The following is a 23,711-nucleotide window of genomic DNA, read 5'->3' as shown; positions in this document are numbered from 1 at the left end:
TTTAGCAGAGCTTGCCTGCTAGGTGCAATGGAACCAATTAATTGATGTGCATTTGGCACGTAGAATCCAAAAAGTTACAGCAATGCACTATAGCACATGGAAATGCCCAATCTCTTCCTCCCACTGTGTGTGGCTGTGAAGCTTCCTCTCCCTCTCCTCCTCTCACTGTGTGTGGCTGTGAAGCTTCCTCTCCCTCTCCTCCTCTCACTGTGTATGGCTGTGAAGCTTCCTCTCCCTCTCCTCCTCTCACTGTGTGTGGCTGTGAAGCTTCCTCTCCCTCTCATCCTCTCACTGTGTATGGCTGTGAAGCTTCCTCTCCCTCTCCTCCAAACACGGTGTGTGGCTGTGAAGCTTCCTCTCCCTCTCCTCCTCTTACTGTGTATGGCTGTTGAGCTTCCTCTCCCTCTCTTCCTTTCTCTGTTCCTCTCTTCTTCTCTTTGTTCCTCTCTCTTCTTCTCTTTGTTCCTCTCTCTTCTTCTCTCTGTTCCTCTCTCTTCTTCTCTCTGTTCCTCTCTTTTCTTCTCTCTGTTCCTCTCTCTTCTTCTCTCTGTTCCTCTCTCTTCTTCTCTCTGTTCCTCTCTCTTCTTCTCTTTGTTCCTCTCTCTTCTCTCTGTTGTTATCAGGTTACATGCCACCCGCTAACAGATAACAAGCTCAGGGTGCAGCGGCCGCTAAATCTCTATTTTTAAAGAGATATGTGGTCTGTTATTTGGCTCAGGGCAGATTGGCTTTGTGAGCCAGAGTCAAGCTGTGTACAGTTGATAAAGCTAAGCGTTGGTGTCAGCCCCTCTCTCATCAAATGTGTTTTTGTCCTCCTTGTGTTGAGTTAGAAGATACGGTCTGAGCTCTCCTCTGTCTCACCCTGCCACAGACCGCCTGTAATCACAGTACTCTTCTTTCTGTGGGTGGAACTCTTCCTATCTATCCACTGTCTCTTATAGCCCTAGTACTGTAGGAGGGATTCTGCTATCTATCTACTCTGTGGGAGGATGACCTTTTTTATTTGTTTTATTAGAATAGACAAAGGTTAGACTAAATGAGAAGGGGAGCCAGATGAGAGTTGTTGGAGACAGACAAGGAACTTTTCTATCTATCTACTCTATAAGAGGAGGAACTGTCTTCTATCTACCCTGTAGGAGGGACGAACTGGCCTCTATCTACTCTGTAGGAGGGAGGATCTGTCTTCTATCTACTCTGTAGGAGGGAGGATCTGTCTTCTATCTACTCTGTAGGAGGGATGATCTGTCTTCTATCTACTCTGTAGGAGGGGGAACTGTCTTCTATCTACCCTATAGGAGAGGGAAATGGCCTCTATCTACTCAGTGGGGGAGGAAATGTCTTCTATCTACTCTGTAGGAGGAGGAACTGGCCTCTATCTACTCTGTAGGAGGAGGAACTGGCCTCTATCTACTCTGTAGGAGGAGGAACTGGCCTCTATCTACTCTGTAGGAGGAGGAACTGGCCTCTATCTACTCTGAGGAAGCCCTGTCATATCTACTGTGGGAGGACCTGTCATATCTACTGTGGGAGGACCTGTCATATCTACTGTGGGGAGGACCTGTCATATCTACTGTGGGAGGACCTGTCATATCTACTGTGGGGAGGACCTGTCATATCTACTGTGGGAGGCCCTGTCATATCTACTGTGGGAGGACCTGTCATATCTACTGTGGGGAGGACCTGTCATATCTACTGTGGGAGGACCTGTCATATCTACTGTGGGGAGGACCTGTCATATCTACTGTGGGAGGACCTGTCATATCTACTGTGGGAGAACCTGTCATATCTACTGTGGGAGGACCTGTCATATCTACTGTGGGGAGGACCTGTCATATCTACTGTGGGAGGCCCTGTCATATCTACTGTGGGAGGACCTGTCATATCTACTGTGGGAGGACCTGTCATATCTACTGTGGGAGGACCTGTCATATCTACTGTGGGAGGACCTGTCATATCTACTGTGGGAGGACCTGTCATATCTACTGTGGGGAGGACCTGTCATATCTACTGTGGGGAGGACCTGTCATATCTACTGTGGGAGGACCTGTCATATCTACTGTGGGGAGGACCTGTCATATCTACTGTGGGGAGGACCTGTCATATCTACTGTGGGGAGGACCTGTCATATCTACTGTGGGAGGACCTGTCATATCTACTGTGGGAGACCTGTCATATCTACTATGGGAGGACCTGTCATATCTACTGTGGGAGGACCTGTCATATCTACTGTGGGGAGAACCTGTCATATCTACTGTGGGAGGACCTGTCATATCTACTGTGGGGAGGACCTGTCATATCTACTGTGGGAGGACCTGTCATATCTACTGTGGGGAGACCTGTCATATCTACTGTGGGAGGACCTGTCATATCTACTGTGGGGAGGACCTGTCATATCTACTGTGGGAGGACCTGTCATATCTACTGTGGGGAGAACCTGTCATATCTACTGTGGGAGGACCTGTCATATCTACTGTGGGGAGGACCTGTCATATCTACTGTGGGGAGGACCTGTCATATCTACTGTGGGAGGACCTGTCATATCTACTGTGGGAGGACCTGTCATATCTACTGTGGGAGGACCTGTCATATCTACTGTGGGAGGACCTGTCATATCTACTGTGGGGAGGACCTGTCATATCTACTGTGGGGAGGACCTGTCATATCTACTGTGGGAGGACCTGTCATATCTACTGTGGGAGGACCTGTCATATCTACTATGGGAGGACCTGTCATATCTACTGTGGGAGGACCTGTCATATCTACTGTGGGAGACCTGTCATATCTACTGTGGGAGGACCTGTCATATCTACTGTGGGAGGACCTGTCATATCTACTATGGGAGGACCTGTCATATCTACTGTGGGAGGACCTGTCATATCTACTGTGGGAGGACCTGTCATATCTACTGTGGGGAGGACCTGTCATATCTACTGTGGGGAGGACCTGTCATATCTACTGTGGGAGGACCTGTCATATCTACTGTGGGAGGACCTGTCATATCTACTGTGGGAGGACCTGTCATATCTACTGTGGGGAGGACCTGTCATATCTACTGTGGGAGGACCTGTCATATCTACTGTGGGGAGGACCTGTCATATCTACTGTGGGAGGACCTGTCATATCTACTGTGGGAGGACCTGTCATATCTACTGTGGGAGGACCTGTCATATCTACTGTGGGAGGACCTGTCATATCTACTGTGGGAGGACCTGTCATATCTACTGTGGGAGACCCTGTCATATCTACTGTGGGAGGACCTGTCATATCTACTGGGGGAGGACCTGTCATATCTACTGTGGGGAGGACCTGTCATATCTACTGTGGGGAGGACCTGTCATATAGTACCTGCATAGTAATTACCTTGAAGGATGAGCAATGCAATACGTGGACTTTGTTGTTGTTAGTTCTGCGATGAAAGGAACGTTCTACCTACAGTATTATTTTGAAACGTAGTTGTGATTGCAGTAAGTTGTCTTTCAGGGTTCATGCCAGACCGTGGCTCTTCTGATTCATTTTGGATTCTCCATTTGTTATGCAATAGGTTGGGCTATATCGGTCAATCAATCACCTCGTGTTTTACTGAGCTTAGATTACTTTACAATCCTCAAGATGGATCTACATAATACTTGCTTTAATATATAATGTATGGGTTGTAATGTTTGTAATGTATAATTACCCCATTAACTATTCCATAGCATTCAGCTGAGCTGACAGATATATTGATGTAGTTAGTGGCTTAATAAGTGGTTTTCCTGGTACAGACTCCCCGTTGTTCCCTGTATTTCAGACTCCCATGTCTATTGGTCCATGCTTTACATAAATCACATTCATCTTATATTATCTCCACATCTCCTCCTCACAATGTATTCTAGTTAAGGTTAGAGAGAAGGCTGAGAGTAGGCTGAATCCGAGATAAATCACATTACACGTTCCTGTTGTTCCAAGCTGGAATCTCCCACATCTCCACATCTGCTCCTCACAAGGTATTCTAGTTAAGATTAGAGGGAAGGAAGCGGAGGTTATGCACAGTCAGAGCCCTGTATCCGACATCTCACTCTATAATATATTGTTGTTAAGCTTCCAGAGAAGGCTGTGAGGAGGATTTAACCAGCATCTCCTCCCCACAATGTATTCCAGTTAAAGGGGAAATCTGGGATTGGTACGTCACCCTTCTCCAGCGCCATCCCTGAACTGTTTACCAAACCAAATGGCTGGGTGTGAACGCTTTGTTGTTTTTCGAATCCCAGATTGCCCCTTTACGGATAGCGGGGCAGAGTCTGAACGACATCTCTCCCCACAATGTACAGTGCCTTCAGGAAGTATTCATACCCCTTGACTTACTGGACAATGTATTGTAGGTTAGAGGGGTAAAGTCATCTCTCCCACAACGTCTTCTATTCTTAAAGGGAGAAAGCTGAGGCTCCACCCCACAATGTGTTGTAGGTTAGAGGGGTAAAGTCATCTCTCCCACAACGTCTTCTATTCTTAAAGGGAGAAAGCTGAGGCTCCACCCCACAATGTATTGTAGTTCAGGCTCCCGAGTGGCACAGCGGTCAAGGCACTGCATCTCAGTGCTAGAGGCGTCACTACAGACCCTGGTTAGATTCCAGGCTGTATCACAACCGGCCGTGATTGGGAGTGCCATAGGGCGGCGCACAATTGTCCCAGCATCGTCCGGGTTAGTGTTTAGCCGGGGTAGGCCGTCATTGTAAACAAGAATTTGTTCTTAACTGACTTGCCTAGTTAAATGAAAGTTACATTTGTTATGTTCTGTTAATTACTGATGTCCCCTTTAAGAATTTAACCTTCATTTAACTAGGCAAGTCAGTGGGCATGCGCAGTGTTGTATGTTATTCTGGTACTAACTCGTTTTAGTAAATGTGAAGCTCCAGTTCCATTTCTTGTATTCAGAGTCTTTCTTATTACATAAATAAGTAATAAGAGCTAAGACACTACAAAATTAATAAATAAAAGGTTAGTGAGGTGCAGCAGAGAGGTGCAGCAGAGAGGTGCAGCAGAGAGGTGCAGCAGAGAGGTGCAGCAGAGAGGTGCAGCAGAGAGGGGCAGCAGAGAGGGGCAGCAGAAAGGTGCAGCAGAGAGCAGAAGCCCTAAGATCTGAGAGCTCACAGCAGGGTTTGTCTGTGTGGGGTTGACAGGTGATGGTAGTTCTGCCTGGCTGATCCTGGCTCCTGGTTTGTCTGTGTGGGGTTGACAGGTGATGGTAGTTCTGCCTGGCTGATCCTGGCTCCTGGCTAAGCTTCAGACACCCACTGTGCAGAGCCAGAGGGGACATCCAGGTTAGGCTTCTTGGCTCAGAGAGGGGATATTGACTGGTCCTAAATCTAAAGTTAGGTCAGAGATGGACAGAACAGGAGAGAGATAGAGAGGAAGAGCCTTTAGCTTCCCTGTAACAGACTGCAGTACTACATACTGTATGAGCTTCCCTATAACAGACTGCAGTACTACATACTATATGAGCTTCCCTGTAACAGACTGCAGTACTAAATAATGTATGAGCTTCCCTATAACAGACTGCAGTACTACATACTGTATGAGCTTCCCTATAACAGACTGCAGAATTACATACTGTATGAGCTTCCCTATAACAGACTGTAGTACTACATACTGTATGAGCTTCCCTATAACAGACTGCAGTACTACATAATGTATGAGCTTCCCTATAACAGACTGCAGAATTACATACTGTATGAGCTTCCCTATAACAGACTGCAGTACTACATACTGTATGAGCTTCCCTATAACAGACTGCAGTACTACACAGAGGTGGGACCAAGTCATTGTTTTACAAGTCACAAGTAAGTCAAGTCTTAGCACTCAAGTCCCAAGTCAAGTCCCAAGTCAAGACAGTCAAGTCCGAGTCAAGTCCCAAGTCAAGACAGTCAAGCCCGAGTCAAGTCTCAAGTCCTAAACTTTGAGTTTCGAGTCCTAAACAAGTCATAATGTGCTCTTCACCAAATGTAATACCATTTGATATTTTTAACAAGAGTAATAGTTAGTATATTACATTTACGCAAATCATGAATGCTTTTAAAAATATCTATATATTTATTACTTCCCAAATATACGTTATATTTCCATGGAAATACATGGGTAGCCATGAGAAAGACCCCGCCTCCAATAGTGATCGACTATCGAGGACCGCTATGGGGCGCAATCGGGCGATGTAGGCTTGTACACAATCGCCCAACCTTAACACACACACACACACACACACTCTCTGTGTTGTTACAGTAATCTAACGTATGTCAATGGTTTTAGGAACAGCAGTAACATCAGGCAGGATTTAGGCTTCCAGCTGTCTAGCCAATTGTAGCTCAATCTTGGGTGCAATGATCACGTTCCCGTACTGACTGACTGTGTGGAGGCTCATTGATTTAATGTTACGTTAGCCTACATGATACACTAGTAAAGTAATAAAATATATAGCTGTCGGCTACATTAGCCACGACTTACCGTTCTTTGTGCAGCTTCAAATGTCGAACGAAGTTTGAAATTGTTGCGCCTTCGTCTGTAATTTTCTTCCCGTATGTTTTGCAAGTTGCAATCCTTTTTTTGTTGATATCTGAAAATAATAATTTTGGGTATCATCTTTCCAAGGGCTCCATCTGAATTCACCCGCCGACGTTCCTCTGCACTGCCACGCGCAACTTTTTCTCAGCTGGCACAATTTGATTGGCTGCTGTCCGATTCAAACTGTAGTCCGTTAAATGAAGAGTTGATGCGCTGCACACTTTTTTTAATAGCATCATTTTTAATATTTGGGCTTGGGGAGGGTATCAAGTCAGGTTTGGGAGGGTATCAAGTCAGGTTGGGGAGGGTATCAAGTCAGCTTGGGGAGGGTATCAAGTCAGCTTGGGGAGGGTATCAAGTCAGCTTGGGGAGGGTATCAAGTCAGCTTGGGGAGGGTATCAAGTCAGCTTGGGGAGGGTATCAAGTCAGTTTGGGGAGGGTATCAAGTCAGCTTGGGGAGGGTATCAAGTCAGCTTGGGGAAGGTATCAAGTCAGCTTGGGGAGGGTATCAAGTCAGCTTGGGGAAGGTATCAAGTCAGCTTGGGGAGGGTATCAAGTCAGCTTGGGGAGGGTATCAAGTCAGCTTGGGGAGGGTATCAAGTCAGCTTGGGGAGGGTATCAAGTCAGGTCGAGTCATAGGGCTCAAGTCCAAGTCAAGTCACGAGTCATTGGTGTTAAAGTCAAAGTAGAGTTGCAAGTCATCATATTTGTGACTCGAACGTCCATACCTCTGCTACATACTGTGTGAGTTTCCCTATACCAGACTGCAGTACTGTGTATTATAACCCACTGCAGTACTGTGTAGTGTAACAGACTGCAGTACTGTGTATTATAACCCACTGTAGTACGGTGTATTATAACCCACTGCAGTACTGTGTATTGTAACAGACTGCAGGGTTGTGTAGTGTAACAGACTGCAGTACTGTGTAGTGTAACAGACTGCAGGGTTGTGTAGTGTAACAGACTGCAGTACTGTGTAGTGTAACAGACTGCAGTACTGTGTAGTGTAACAGACTGCAGTGCTGTGTAGTGTAACAGACTGCAATGCTGTGTAGTGTAACAGACTGCAGTACTGTGTAGTGTAACACACTGCAATTAGGGCTGTTGAGGTGACTGTATTACCGCCACAACAGCAGTCATGAATCATGACCACAGTAGAATTCCACATGACTGTGGAGTCATGGTAATCTCCTCTTATGCACTCTGGACATGCTTTGGTAGTACCCAACTCGCTAACTACCATCAGGTCCTAATGGCCTGGTACTCAGGGCTCTATTGTCCTCCATCAGGTCCTAATGGTCTGGTACTCAGGGCTCTATTGTACTCCATCAGGTCCTAATGGTCTGGTACTCAGGGCTCTATTGTCCTCCATCAGGTCCTAATGGTCTGGTACTCAGGGCTCTATTGTACTCCATCAGGTCCTAATGGCCTGGTATTCAGGGCTCTATTGTCCCTCCATCAGGTCCTAATGGTCTGGTACTCAGGGCTCTATTGTCCCTCCATCAGGTCCTAATGGCCTGGTATTCAGGGCTCTATTGTCCCTCCATCAGGTCCTAATGGCCTGGTACTCAGGGCTCTATTGTCCCTCCATCAGGTCCTAATGGTCTGGTACTCAGGGCTCTATTGTCCTCCATCAGGTCCTAATGGTCTGGTACTCAGGGCTCTATTGTCCTCCATCAGGTCCTAATGGTCTGGTACTCAGGGCTCTATTGTACTCCATCAGGTCCTAATGGCCTGGTATTCAGGGCTCTATTGTCCCTCCATCAGGTCCTAATGGTCTGGTACTCAGGGCTCTATTGTCCCTCCATCAGGTCCTAATGGTCTGGTACTCAGGGCTCTATTGTCTCTCCATCAGGTCCTAATGGTCTGGTACTCAGGGCTCTATTGTCCCTCCATCAGGTCCTAATGGCCTGGTACTCAGGGTTCTATTGTCCCTCCATCAGGGCCTAATGGCCTGGTACTCAGGGCTCTATTGTCCCTCCATCAGGTCCTAATGGCCTGGTACTCAGGGCTCTATTGTCCCTCCATCAGGTCCTAGTGGCCTGGTACTCAGGGCTCTATTGTCCCTCCATCAGGTCCTAAGGACCTGGCGCTCAGGGCTTTAATGTCCCTCCATCAGGTCCTAATGGCCTGGTATTCAGGGCTCTATTGTCCCTCCATCAGGGCCTAAGGGCCTGGTACTCAGGGCTCTATTGTCCCTCCATCAGGTCCTAGTGGCCTGGTACTCAGGGCTCTATTGTCCCTCCATCAGGTCCTAAGGGCCTGGTACTCAGGGCTATATTGTCCCTCTAACCACTCTGACATCAATGCAAATGAAATGGAAAAATCACATCAAACACGTATCATTAAAACAGTATATATTTTAAACTCACCTCACTGTGATGATCCATATGAAGAGAGAAGTTCAACAACAGGTTGAAACTGAGTGATAAAACATGGTCGTAGTGGATGTTGTTTCAAAGCCTAACAACAGGAAATGGTGATGATTCATTCAAAACACATCCGTACGCATATTAGAACTCATGCATAGGATTATCACCCCCCCCCCCCCCCCCCTCAAAAAAAAATGACTGAATTAAAATTAGGATTGTTCCATTATACAAAATATAGCTTACCATATATTACGTATGCCATAAAATTATAAAACAAAACTGATTTAAAATGTCTCTGGTACGTAACGGGTCTGGCCTATACTCCAAAATAAAATAAATGATGTGTGGTGTGATGTAAGTGTTTATTATATGTATTTCTTAGCTGCTCATATTAAACACAGCTCCGCTATAAAACCAAAGTAGCCTAGCAGGCATCAACTGAAAAACAGACCTAGCGGGAAAGCGCACGGCCTCCATTCACTATTGGAGTACATAATTACTTTTTTTTCCCTTCCCCCTGCCCCTGTTCCTTCCCATTTGATAATGGGCCAGTCTAAATCAAAACTAATTTTAACTAATTAGTAAAGACCACATTACATTGAGAAAAGTCTGATGGGTGAAAATATGATCACTTGATGAGAGAACAGGGGGTGCAGCCTGAGGAAAGGAACAGAGCACAAGATTTTGTTGAGACTTTCTCAATTCATCGACAGTCTATACTCGCATCACGCAGCCCATATATGTTTTGATTTCTGATACATTCTAAGGTTTGTATCATTCACAACTAAAGTTGCCAAATAACTCTGAATCTATCTCATAGGACCTGTTTCAAATGATCACTTTAATGCTCAACGTAGCCACTTCATATGCGCGCTCACTCCGGAATGGGAAGAAATATCCTTTCCGTTTTATTAAGCTAATGTAAAGACCTTCGTCTGGAGAAAGAGAGGAGGACCAAAGCGCAGCGTGGTAAGTGTTCATGATGAATCTTTAATAGAACAAACTGAACACTGAGATACAAAACAATAAAGTGAACTACTGAAAACCGAAACAGTTCCGTGTGGAACACACAGACACGGAAGACAACCACCCACAAAACACAAGAGAAAACAGGCTCCCTAAATATGGTTCCCAATCAGAGACAACCACCCACAAAACACAACAGAAAACAGGCTCCCTAAATATGGTTCCCAATCAGAGACAATGACTAACACCTGCCTCTGATTGAGAACCATATCAAGCCAAACGAAAAACCCAACATAGAAACACAAAACATAGATAACCCACCCAACTCACGCCCTGACCATACTAAAACAAAGAAAATACAAAAGAACTAAGGTCAGAACGTGACAGCTAAGGTCAATTATATTCTTCTTACCATAAAATCATATAATGGAACTTAGAAGCATATCTAGTCTGCTAACTGAACAAGTCTACAGCCTATAGCATGAGGCATAGACAGATAACATACAGTAGGCCAACTCATATTCTGTTCTCCTGAAGAAAAAAAATATTCATATCATGTTTCTTTAGACCTGCCGAAAATAAACAACGGATTTATTGTGATGGTGTATATTGATTTATTAGACCTTTTTAAATGTAGATGTTCCATCAGAGGCTTGTATGTGTGGAGGCCTGGAGACGCTAAACGTGTTTATGTTCATTAACGGTCAATTACCGTGAGACCGACAGTCTTTTGCATGACAATAACCGTCTGACAGAATTTCATGACCACCACAGCCCTAACTGCAGTACTGTCTAGTGTAACAGACTGCAGTACTGTGTAGTATAACCGTCAGCAGTACTGTCTAGTGTAACAGACTGCAGTACTGTGTAGTTTAACCATCAGCAGTACTGTGTAGTATAACAGACGGCAGTACTGTGTAGTATAACAGACGGCAGTACTGTCTAGTATAACAGACGGCAGTACTGTCTAGTATAACAGATGGCAGTACTGTGTAGTATAACAGACGGCAGTACTGTCTAGTATAACAGACGGCAGTACTGTGTAGTGTAACAGACGGCAGTACTGTGTAGTGTAACAGACGGCAGTACCGTGTAGTGTAACAGACGGCAGTACCGTGTAGTGTAACAGACGGCAGTACCGTGTAGTATAACAGACGGCAGTACCCTGTAGTGTAACAGACGGCAGTACAGTGCAGTGTAACAGACTGCAGTACTGTCTAGTATAACAGACGGCAGTACAGTGGAGTGTAACAGACTGCAGTACTGTCTAGTATAACAGACGCCAGTACTGTGTAGTATAACAGACGGCAGTACCGTGTAGTATAACAGACGGCAGTACTGTCTAGTATAACAGACGGCAGTACCGTGTAGTATAACAGACGGCAGTACTGTCTAGTATAACAGACGGCAGTACCGTGTAGTGTAACAGACGGCAGTACCGTGTAGTGTAACAGACGGCAGTACCGTGTAGTGTAACAGACGGCAGTACCGTGTAGTGTAACAGACGGCAGTACAGTGCAGTGTAACAGACGGCAGTACCGTGCAGTGTAACAGACGGCAGTACCGTGTAGTATAACAGACGGCAGTACAGTGCAGTGTAACAGACGGCAGTACTGTGTAGTATAACAGACGGCAGTACCGTGTAGTATAACAGACGGCAGTACCCTGTAGTGTAACAGACGGCAGTACCGTGTAGTATAACAGACGGCAGTACTGTCTAGTATAACAGACGGCAGTACAGTGTAGTATTACAGACGGCAGTACAGTGTAGTATAACAGACGGCAGTACCGTGTAGTATAACAGACGGCAGTACCGTGTAGTATAACAGACGGCAGTACCGTGTAGTGTAACAGACGGCAGTACCGTGTAGTGTAACAGACGGCAGTACCGTGTAGTGTAACAGACGGCAGTACCGTGCAGTATAACAGACGGCAGTACCGTGTAGTGTAACAGACGGCAGTACCGTGTAGTGTAACAGACGGCAGTACCGTGCAGTGTAACAGACGGCAGTACCGTGTAGTATAACAGACGGCAGTACCGTGCAGTGTAACAGACGGCAGTACCGTGTAGTATAACAGACGGCAGTACCGTGTAGTGTAGCAGACGGCAGTACCGTGTAGTGTAACAGACGGCAGTACCGTGTAGTGTAACAGACGGCAGTACCGTGTAGTATAACAGACGGCAGTACCGTGTAGTGTAGCAGACGGCAGTACCGTGTAGTGTAACAGACGGCAGTACCGTGTAGTGTAACAGACTGCAGTACCGTGTAGTATAACAGACGGCAGTACCCTGTAGTGTAACAGACGGCAGTACCGTGTAGTGTAACAGACGGCAGTACCGTGTAGTGTAACAGACGGCAGTACCGTGTAGTGTAACAGACGGCAGTACCGTGTAGTGTAACAGACGGCAGTACCGTGCAGTGTAACAGGCGGCAGTACAGTGCAGTGTAACAGACTGCAGTGCTGTCTAGTATAACAGACGGCAGTACAGTGCAGTGTAACAGACTGCAGTACTGTCTAGTATAACAGATGCCAGTACTGTGTAGTATAACAGACGGCAGTACCGTGTAGTATAACAGACGGCAGTACCGTGTAGTATAACAGACGGCAGTACCCTGTAGTGTAACAGACGGCAGTACAGTGCAGTGTAACAGACGGCAGTACCGTGTAGTATAACATACGGCAGTACCGTGCAGTATAACAGACGGCAGTACAGTGCAGTATAACAGACGGCAGTACCGTGGAGTGTAACAGACGGCAGTACCGTGTAGTGTAACAGACGGCAGTGCAGTGTAACAGACGGCAGTACCGTGTAGTGTAACAGACGGCAGTACCGTGTAGTATAACAGACGGCAGTACCGTGCAGTATAACAGACGGCAGTACCGTGCAGTGTAACAGACGGCAGTACCGTGTAGTGTAACAGACGGCAGTACAGTGTAGTGTAACAGACGGCAGTACCGTGCAGTATAACAGACGGCAGTACCGTGTAGTATAACAGACGGCAGTACCGTGTAGTATAACAGACGGCAGTACCGTGTAGTGTAACAGACGGCAGTACCGTGCAGTGTAACAGACGGCAGTACCCTGTAGTGTAACAGACGGCAGTACCGTGTAGTGTAACAGACGGCAGTACCGTGTAGTGTAACAGACGGCAGTACCGTGTAGTGTAACAGACGGCAGTACCGTGTAGTGTAACAGACGGCAGTACCGTGCAGTGTAACAGACGGCAGTACCGTGCAGTGTAACAGACGGCAGTACCGTGTAGTGTAACAGACGGCAGTACCGTGTAGTGTAACAGACGGCAGTACCGTGTAGTATAACAGACGGCAGTACCGTGCAGTGTAACAGACGGCAGTACCGTGTAGTGTAACAGACGGCAGTACAGTGCAGTGTAACAGACGGCAGTACCGTGTAGTATAACATACGGCAGTACCGTGCAGTATAACAGACAGCAGTACTGTGTAGTATAACAGACGCCAGTACTGTCTAGTATAACAGACGGCAGTACAGTGCAGTGTAACAGACTGCAGTGCTGTCTAGTATAACAGACGGCAGTACAGTGCAGTGTAACAGACGGCAGTACAGTGCAGTGTAACAGACGGCAGTACAGTGCAGTGTAACAGACTGCAGTACCGTGTAGTGTAACAGACGGCAGTACCGTGTAGTGTAACAGACGGCAGTACCCTGTAGTGTAACAGACGGCAGTACCCTGTAGTGTAACAGACGGCAGTACCGTGCAGTGTAACAGACGGCAGTACCGTGTAGTGTAACAGACGGCAGTACCGTGCAGTGTAACAGACGGCAGTACCGTGTAGTGTAACAGACGGCAGTACCGTGCAGTGTAACAGACGGCAGTACCGTGCAGTATAACAGACGGCAGTACCGTGTAGTTTAACAGACGGCAGTACCCTGTAGTGTAACAGACGGCAGTACCGTGCAGTGTAACAGACGGCAGTACCGTGTAGTGTAACAGACTGCAGTACCGTGCAGTGTAACAGACTGCAGTACTGTGCAGTGTAACAGACGTCAGTACCCTGTAGTGTAACAGACGGCAGTACCGTGCAGTGTAACAGACGGCAGTACCGTGTAGTGTAACAGACGGCAGTACCGTGTAGTGTAACAGACGGCAGTACCGTGTAGTGTAACAGACGGCAGTACCGTGCAGTGTAACAGACGGCAGTACCGTGCAGTGTAACAGACGGCAGTACCGTGTAGTTTAACAGACGGCAGTACAGTGCAGTGTAACAGACTGCAGTACCCTGTAGTATTACAGACAGCAGTACTGTGTAGTATAACAGACAGCAGTACTGTGTAGTATAACAGACGCCAGTACTGTCTAGTATAACAGACGGCAGTACAGTGCAGTGTAACAGACGGCAGTACCGTGCAGTGTAACAGACGGCAGTACCGTGTAGTGTAACAGACAGCAGTACCCTGTAGTGTAACAGACGGCAGTACCCTGTAGTGTAACAGACGGCAGTACCCTGTAGTGTAACAGACGGCAGTACCGTGTAGTATAACAGACGGCAGTACCGTGTAGTATAACAGACGGCAGTACTGTATCATTAAGACGGCTCATTAAGACCTGACTCTGTAATCATTCATTCTCTCTGTCAGTTTATGGTAAGTAACACTTTCTACAGGCCCATCATTAATTCATGTTCATCTCAAAGACTCAGCCAGGCCTCTCAACATGCATTATTCATAATAGACACAATTAGCTGAGGGAACAAACTAACTGCAGCACAGAGGTGTGTGGGTTGTGTGTGTCCGTGCGTGTGTGTGTGTGTGTGTGTGTGTGTGTGTGTGTGTGTGTGTGTGTGTGTGTGTGTGTGTGTGTGTGTGTGTGTATGCTTGCTCTTCAGCACAACACCATCATCACACAGCATCCCAAGCATCCTCACAACATCACACACACACACACACACACACACACACACACACACACACACACACACACACACACACACACACACACACACACACACACACACATTACAGCATCAGACAGTAGTTTGAGCACCTCCTCACTGTACTATTACAGTTATAGCACCTCATCGTCTCACGCTTTAGTTCATATCAAATCAAATCAAATGTTATTGGTCACATACACATGGTTAGCCGATGTTATTGCGAGTGTAGCGAAATGCTTGTGCTTCTAGATCCGACAGTGCAGCAATATCTAACAGGTAATATCTAATTCCACAACAAATCCTAATATCTATCAAATTCCACAACAAAACCTAATACACACAATCTAGTAAAGGAATGGGATGAGAATATATAAGTATAAAATATATGGATGAGCAGTGACAGAGCGGCTAAGATGCAATAGAATAGAATAGATAGCGTAGGATACAGTATATACATATGAGATGTGTAATGTGAGATATGTAAACATTCTTAGTGCCATTATTAAAGTGACTAGCGTTCCATTTATTAAAGTGGCCAATGATATCAAGTCTGTAGGTAGGCAGATGCCTCTGTGTTAGTGGTGGCTGTTTAACAATCTGATGGCCTTGAGATAGAAGCTGTTTTTCAATCTCTCTGTCCCAGCTTTGATGCACCTGTACTGACCTCACCTTCTGGATGGAAGCGGGGGTGAAGAGGCAGTGACTCGGGTGGTTATTGTCCTTGATGAACTTTTTTGCCTTCCTGTGACATCGGGTGCTGTAAGTGTCCTGGAGGGCAGGTACTTTGGCCCCGGTGATGCGTTGTGCAGACCGCACCACCCTCTGGAGAGCCCTGTGGTTGTGGGCGGTGCAGTTGCCGTACCAGGCGGTGATACAGCCCGACAGGATGCTCTCGATTGTGCACCTATAAAAAAAAGCCTCCTGAGGTTGAAGAGGTGCTGTTGCGCCTTCTTCACCACACTGTCTGTGTGCGTGGACCATTTCAGTTTGTCGGTGATATGTACACCGAGGAACTTAACTTTTATTTCTTTACCTACCTATTGTTCACCTAATACCTTTTTTGCACTGTTGGTTAGAGCCTGTAAGTAAGTTTCACTGTAAGGTCTACACCTGTTGTATTCGGCGCACGCGACAAATAAACTTTGATTTGATTTATTTTCCTGACACCACACTTCGAGGGCCCTCATCTCCTCCCTGTAGGCTGTCTCGTCATTGTTGGTAATCAATCCTACCACTGTTGTGTCGTCTGCAAACTAGATGATTGAGTTGGAGGCGTGCATGGCCACGCAGTCGTGGGTGAACAGGGAGTACAACAGGGGGCTGAGAACACACCCTTGTGGGGCCCCAGTGTTGAGGATCAGCAGAGTGGAGATGTTGTTCCTACCTTCACCACCTGGGGGCAGCCTGTCAGGAAGTCCAGGACCCAGTTGCACAGGGCGGGGTCGAGACCCAGGGTCTCGAGGTTAATGACGAGTTTGGAGGGTACTATGGTGTTGAATGCTGAGCTATAGTCAATGAAAAGCATTCTTACATACTGTAGGTATTCCTCTTGTCCAGATGAGATAGGGCAGTGTGATTGCGATGCATCGTCTGTGGACCTATTGGGGCGGTAAGCAAATTGAAGTGAGTCTAGGGTGACAGGTAGGGTGGAGGTGATATGATCCTTGACTAGTCTCTCAAAGCACTTCATGATGACAGAAGTGAGTGCAATGGGGCGATAGTCATTTACTTCAGTTACCTTGGCTTTATTGGGAACAGGAACAATGGTGGCCATCTTGAAGCATGTGGGAACAGCAGACTGGGATAGGGATTGATTGAATATGTCCGTAAACACACCAGCCAGCTGGTCTGCGCATGCTCTGAGGACGCGGCTAGGGATGCTGTTTTACTCACGTCGGCCACGGAGAAGGAGAGCCCACAGTCTTTGGTAGCGGGCCGTGTCGGTGGCACTGAATTGTCCTCAAAGCACGCAAAGAAGTTGTTTAATTTGTCTGGAAGCAAGACGTCGATGTCCGCGACTGTGCTGGTTTTCTTTTTGTACTCTGTGATTGTCTGTAGACCCTGCCACATACGTCTCGTGTTTGAGCCATTGAATTGCGACTCCACTTTGTCTCTATACTGACACTTTGCTTGTTTGATTGCCTTACGGAGGGAATAACTACACTGTTTGTATTCGGCCATGTTTCCAGTCGCCTTGCCATGATTAAATGCGGTGGTACATGCTTTCAGTTTTGCGCGAATGCTGCCATCAATCCACGGTTTCTAGTTAGGGAATGTTTTAATTGTCACAGTGGGCGCAACATCTCCTATACAATTCCTTATAACTCGCTCACCGAGTCAGCATATACGTCAATGTTGTTCTCTGAGGCTACCCGAAACATATCCCAGTCCACGTGGTCAGACCAGCGTAGGGTAGACCTAAGCATGGGTGCTTCCTGTTTTAGTTTCTGCCTATAGGCGGGGAGCAACAAGATGGAGTCATGGTCAGATTTGCCAAAAGGAGGGTGGGGGAGGGCCTTGTATACATCGCGGAAGTTAGAGTAGCAATGGTCGAGCGTGTTACTCGCTCGTGTACTGCAATCGATACGCTGATAGAATTTAGGTAGCCTTGATCTCAGATTAACTTTGTTAAAATCCCCAGCTACATTAAATGCAGCCTCAGGATATATGGTTTCCAGTTTGCATAAAGTCCAGTGAAGTTCCTTGATGGCCGTCTTGGGATCCGCTTGCGGGGGGATGTACCGAGGAGAGTTCTCTTGGGAGATAATACAGTCAGCATTTGATTTTGAGGAATTCTAGGTTGGGTGAACAAAAAGACTTGAGTTCCTGTATGTTGTTACAATTACACCATGAGTCATTAATCATGAACCATTCACACGCTTTAGTTCACACGCTTTAATTCACACGCTTTAGTTCACACGCTTTAGTTCACACGCTTTAGTTCACACGCTTTAATTCACGCGCTTTAGTTCACGCGCTTTAGTTCACACGCTTTAGTTCACACGCTTTAGTTCACACGCTTTAGTTCACACGCTTTAGTTCACACGCTTTAATTCACACGCTTTAGTTCACACGTTTTAGTTCACACGCTTTAGTTCACACGCTTTAGTTCACACGCTTTAGTTCACACGCTTTAGTTCACATGCTTTAATTCACACGCTTTACTTCACTTAAGTTCACAGAGAGGAGAGGAGAGGAGAGGAGAGGAGAGGAGAGGAGAGGAGAGGAGAGGAGAGGAGAGGAGAGGAGAGGAGAGGAGAGGAGAGGGTTCACATGCTGTATTTCATTTGCTTTAGTTTCTCTGTTCAGTTGAAAGGCTTTACCCAGGACTCCCTGGAAAACATTGGCCAATTGTTACTGAGGGGACTATCCTGGTTAAATAAATGAGAATGAAATGAAAGTAAATACAGCGACTTTGTTGTGTTTTTCTTTCCCTGTACAAACAGGCAAGTGTTTCTGTTGAGTAACGACACCAACAGTTCTCACACTGAGAGGAAGTAGAGGCTGCGTGATGGAGAGGAAAAAAGAGAGAAGGAGACAGAAATAGAGGGGAGATAGGGAGCAAGAGGGAGAGAGATACAGAGAGAATGAGACAGAAATAGAGGGAGAGAGAGAGGGAGCGAGAGAGAGAGAGAGGGAGACAGAAATAGAGGGAGAGAGAGAGGGAGCGAGAGAGAGAGAGAGAGAGACAGAAATAGAGGGAGAGAGAGAGGGAGCGAGAGAGAGAGAGAGAGAGAGAGGGAGACAGAAATAGAGGGGAGATAGGGAGCAAGAGGGAGAGAGATACAGAGAGAAGGAGAGAGAGAGAGAGAGTGAGGGAGAGAGAGAGAGAGAGAGGGGGGGGCGAGAGAGAGAGAGCGAGAGAGAGCGAGGGAGGGAGGGAGAGCGAGAAAGAGAGAAAGAGAGAGTGGATATTAATTATCTGGCTGTAATTAAATTAAATGAGGATAGTTTCCTGTTGCACTTTACAAGACAGATGAGCTAAGAGCTCCGAGCAACCAGCCATTGTATTGTTTTTATATCGTTGTATTTTAAATCGGTGTCAGTGTATCAGTGTTTTGTTACTGTCTGTGTTTTTTGTGGACCCCAGGAAGAGTAGCTGCTGCTTCTACAAAAGCTAATGGGGATCCAACTAAACAAACAACACAAAGACAGAGGAGCTGTAGCAGTAGGATCCAGTCAGCCATTACAACACTGACTATTGACCTCCACTAAGACTGTGTTTATCTGCTGCTCGGTGTCTACAAGAGAGGAGAGGAGAGGATAGAGGAGAGGAGAGGGGTGGAGAGAGGAGAGGAGAAGATGAGAGAGAGGAGAGGATAGAGGAGAGAGAGGTTAGGAGACAGCAGATGTGAGGGGTGGAGAGAGGAGAGGAGAAGATGAGAGAGAGGAGAGGATAGAGGAGAGAGAGGTTAGGAGACAGCAGATGAGAGGGGTGGGGAGAGGAGAGGAGAAGATGAGAGAGAGGAGAGGAGAGAGAGAGAGGAGAAGATAGAGGAGAGGAGAGAGAGGTTAGGAGACAGCAGATGAGAGGGGTGGAGAGAGGAGAGGAGAAGATGAGAGAGAGGAGAGAGAGGAGAGAGGAGAGAGAGGTTAGGAGACAGCAGAGGAGAGGGGTGGAGAGAGGAGAGGAGAAGATGAGAGAGAGGATATGAGAGGAGAGAAAGGAGAGAGAGGAAAGGAGAGAGGAGAGGGGAGATGGCAGAGGAGAGGAGAGAGAGGAATAAAACGTTGGGCTGCTTTCTTACAAACTGCATAGAAGTTTATGATTATTTTGTCACAACTCTCTCTCCATATCTCTCTTTCCCCCTTCCCTCTCTATCTGTCCTCTTCTAGTTTGGGAGAACGGAGGTGATTGACAACACTCTAAACCCAGACTTTGTCAGGAAGTACATCCTGGACTACTTCTTTGAGGAGAAGCAGAATCTACGCTTTGACGTGTGAGTAGTTATTCTCTTTGATCTGGTCCTCCGAGGACTCACCAGGCAGACAGGTAGGGAGGGTGTGTGAGTTTTACATGTGATGTGCCGTTTCTTCCCAACCAACCCTTCCTTTCCATCCTCCTATCTCTCCTTCTTTCTCTTTTCCCTTCATCTCTCCCCTCCTTCTGCTCTTCCTACTCTCCTTCTCTCTCTCCCTTCTTGCCCTCTTTTCTCCCTTTCCTCCACCCCCTCTCCATCTCTCTCCTGTGTAATAAATCATTCATCGTTATTCTCCTCTGTCTTGATTGTCATGTGTTGTTGAGATTAGGAGGAAAAGAATGATCAATATTTTATATGATGGTTTTATCCTCATTCTCCATACTGCCTGAAGTCCCAGCAGAGTCCCATAATAATTACTGTCCTCCCTCCCTCTCCCTCCTCATCCTACCTACTATATCCTCTTTCCCTCCTCCTCCCTCCTCATCCTACCTACTATATCCTCTTTCCCTCTTCCTCCCTCCTCATCCTACCTACTATATCCTCTTTCTCTCCTCCTCCATCCTACCTACTATATCCTCTTACCCTCCTCATCCCTCCTCATCCTACCTACTATATCCTCTTTCCCTCCTCCTCCCTCCTCATCCTACCTACTATATCCTCTTTCCCTCCTCCTCCCTCCTCCATCCTACCTACTATATCATCTTTCCCTCCTCCTCCATCCTCCATCCTACCTACTATATCCTCTTTCCCTCCTCCTCATCCTACCTACTATATCATCTTTACCTCCTCCTCCATCCTCCATCCTACCTACTATATCCTCTTTCCCTCCTCCTCATCCTACCTACTATATCATCTTTACCTCCTCCTCCATCCTCCATCCTACCTACTATATCCTCTTTCCCTCCTCCTCCCTCATCCTACCTACTATATCCTCTTTCCCTCCTCCTCCCTCCTCATCCTACCTACTATATCCTCTTTCCCCCCTCCTCCCTCCTCCATCCTACCTACTATATCCTCTTTTCCTCCTCATCCTACCTACTATATCCTCTTTCCCTCCTCATCCTACCTACTATATCCTCTTTCCCTCCTCCTCCCTCCTTCATCCTACCTACTATATCCTCTTTCCCTCCTCCATCCTACCTACTATATCCTCTTTCCCTCTTCCTCATCCTACCTACTATATCCTCTTTCCCTCCTCCTCCCTCCTCATCCTACCTACTATATCCTCTTTCCCTCCTCCTCCCTCCTCCATCCTACCTACTATATCATCTTTCCCTCCTCCTCCCTCCTCCATCCTACCTACTATATCCTCTTTCCCTCCTCCTCCCTCCTCCATCCTACCTACTATATCCTCTTTCCCTCCTCCCTCCTCCTCCATCCTACCTACTATATCCTCTTTCCCTCCTCCCTCCTCCTCCATCCTACCTACTATATCCTCTTTCCCTCCTCCTCCATCCTACCTACTATATCATCTTACCCTCCTCCTCCCTCCATCCTACCTACTATATCATCTTACCCTCCTCCTCCCTCCATCCTACCTACTATATCCTCTTTCCCTCCTCCTCCTCCTCATCCTACCTATTATATCCTCTTTCCCTCCTCCTCCCTCCTCATCCTACCTACTATATCCTCTTTCCCTCCCTCCTCCATCCTACCTACTATATCCTCTTTCCCTCCTCCTCCATCCTACCTACTATATCATCTTACCCTCCTCCTCCCTCCATCCTACCTACTATATCATCTTACCCTCCTCCTCCCTCCATCCTACCTACTATATCCTCTTTCCCTCCTCCTCCTCCTCATCCTACCTACTATATCCTCTTTCCCTCCTCCTCCCTCCTCCATCCTACCTACTATATCCTCTTTCCCTCCTCCTCCATCCTACCTACTATATCCTCTTTCCCTCCTCCTCCCTCCTCCATCCTACCTACTATATCATCTTTCCCTCCTCCTCCCTCCTCATCCTACCAACTATATCCTCTTTCCCTCCTCCTCCCTCCTCATCCTACCTACTATATCCTCTTTCCCTCCTCCTCCCTCCTCCATCCTACCTACTATATCCTCTTTCCCTCCTCCTCCCTCCTCCATCCTACCTACTATATCCTCTTTCCCTCCTCCTCCATCCTACCTCCTATATCATCTTACCCTCCTCCTCCCTCCATCCTACCTACTATATCATCTTACCCTCCTCCTCCCTCCATCCTACCTACTATATCCTCTTTCCCTCCTCCTCCTCCTCCTCATCCTACCTACTATATCCTCTTTCCCTCCTCCTCCCTCCTCCATCCTACCTACTATATCCTCTTTCCCTCCTCTTCCCTCCTCCATCCTACCTACTATATCCTCTTTCCCTCCTCCTCCCTCCTCCATCCTACCTACTATATCCTCTTTCCCTCCTCCTCCCTCCATCCTACCTACTATATCCTCTTTCCCTCCTCCTCATCCTACCTACTATATCCTCTTTCCCTCCTCCTCATCCTACCTACTATATCCTCTTTCCCTCCTCCTCATCCTACCTACTATATCCTCTTTCCCTCCTCCTCCCTCCTCATCCTACCTACTATATCCTCTTTCCCTCCTCCTCCCTCCTCATCCTACCTACTATATCCTCTTTCCCTCCTCCTCCCTCCTCATCCTACCTACTATATCCTCTTTCCCTCCACCTCCCTCCTCCATCCTACCTACTATATCCTCTTTCCCTCCTCCTCCCTCCTCCATCCTACCTACTATATCATCTTTCCCTCCTCCTCCCTCCTCATCCTACCTACTATATCATCTTTCCCTCCTCCTCCCTCCTTCATCCTACCTACTATATCATCTTTCCCTCCTCCTCCCTCCTCATCCTACCTACTATATCCTCTTTCCCTCCTCCTCCCTCCTCCATCCTACCTACTATATCATCTTTCCCTCCTCCTCCCTCCTCCATCCTACCTACTATATCCTCTTTCCCTCCTCCTCCCTCCTCCATCCTACCTACTATATCCTCTTTCCCTCCTCCTCCTCCTCATCCTACCTACTATATCCTATTTCCCTCCTCCTCCCTCCTCCATCCTACCTACTATATCCTCTTTCCCTCCTCCTCCCTCCTCATCCTACCTACTATATCCTCTTTCCCTCCTCCTCCGTCCTCCATCCTACCTACTATATCATCTTTCCCTCCTCCTCCTCCCTCCTCATCCTACCTACTATATCCTCTTTCCCTCCTCCTCCTCCTCCTCCTCCTCCATCCTACCTACTATATCATATTTCCCTCCTCCTCCATCCTACCTACTATATCCTCTTTCCCTCCTCCTCCCTCCTCCATCCTACCTACTATATCATCTTTCCCTCCTCCTCCCTCCTCATCCTACCTACTATATCATATTTCCCTCCTCCTCCATCCTACCTACTATATCATATTTCCCTCCTCCTCCCTCCTCCATCCTACCTACTATATCATCTTTCCCTCCTCCTCCCTCCTCCATCCTACCTACTATATCATCTTTCCCTCCTCCTCCTCCCTCCTCCATCCTACCTACTATATCATCTTTCCCTCCTCCTCCTCCCTCCTCCATCCTACCTACAATATCATCTTTCCCTCCTCCTCCTCCTCCTCCTCCTCCATCCTACCTACTATATCATCTTTCCCTCCTCCATCCTACCTACTATATCATCTTTCCCTCCTCCTCCTCCATCCTACCTACTATATCATCTTTCCCTCCTCCTCCCTCCTACATCCTACCTACTATATCATCTTTCCCTCCTCCTCCCTCCTACATCCTACCTACTATATCATCTTTCCCTCCTCCTCCCTCCTCCATCCTACCTACTATATCCTCTTTCCCTCCTCCTCCCTCCTCCATCCTACCTACTATATCATCTTTCCCTCCTCCTCCTCCTCCTCCTCCTCCATCCTACCTACTATATCATCTTTCCCTCCTCCTCCCTCCTACATCCTACCTACTATATCATCTTTCCCTCCTCCTCCCTCCTCCATCCTACCTACTATATTATCTTTCCCTCCTCC

The 23,711-nt window shown here is 47.1% G+C and overlaps 1 protein-coding gene across 1 annotated transcript in view; it reads left to right on the top strand.

Moving 5' to 3' along the window:
• LOC120059549 (laminin subunit alpha-5-like) overlaps positions 1–23,711 on the top strand; it is a 316,678-nt gene that overhangs the window by 46,675 nt on the left and 246,292 nt on the right. The window contains 1 exon segment of the mRNA XM_039008682.1: positions 19,620–19,723. Within this exon segment, the coding sequence (XP_038864610.1) occupies positions 19,620–19,723 (104 nt within the window).

Source organism: Salvelinus namaycush, chromosome 14 (assembly GCF_016432855.1).
Source record: "Salvelinus namaycush isolate Seneca chromosome 14, SaNama_1.0, whole genome shotgun sequence".
NCBI lineage: Eukaryota > Metazoa > Chordata > Actinopteri > Salmoniformes > Salmonidae > Salvelinus > Salvelinus namaycush.
The sequence above is the reverse complement of the archived record's forward strand: the minus strand, read 5'-3'. Positions and strand labels throughout refer to the sequence as shown.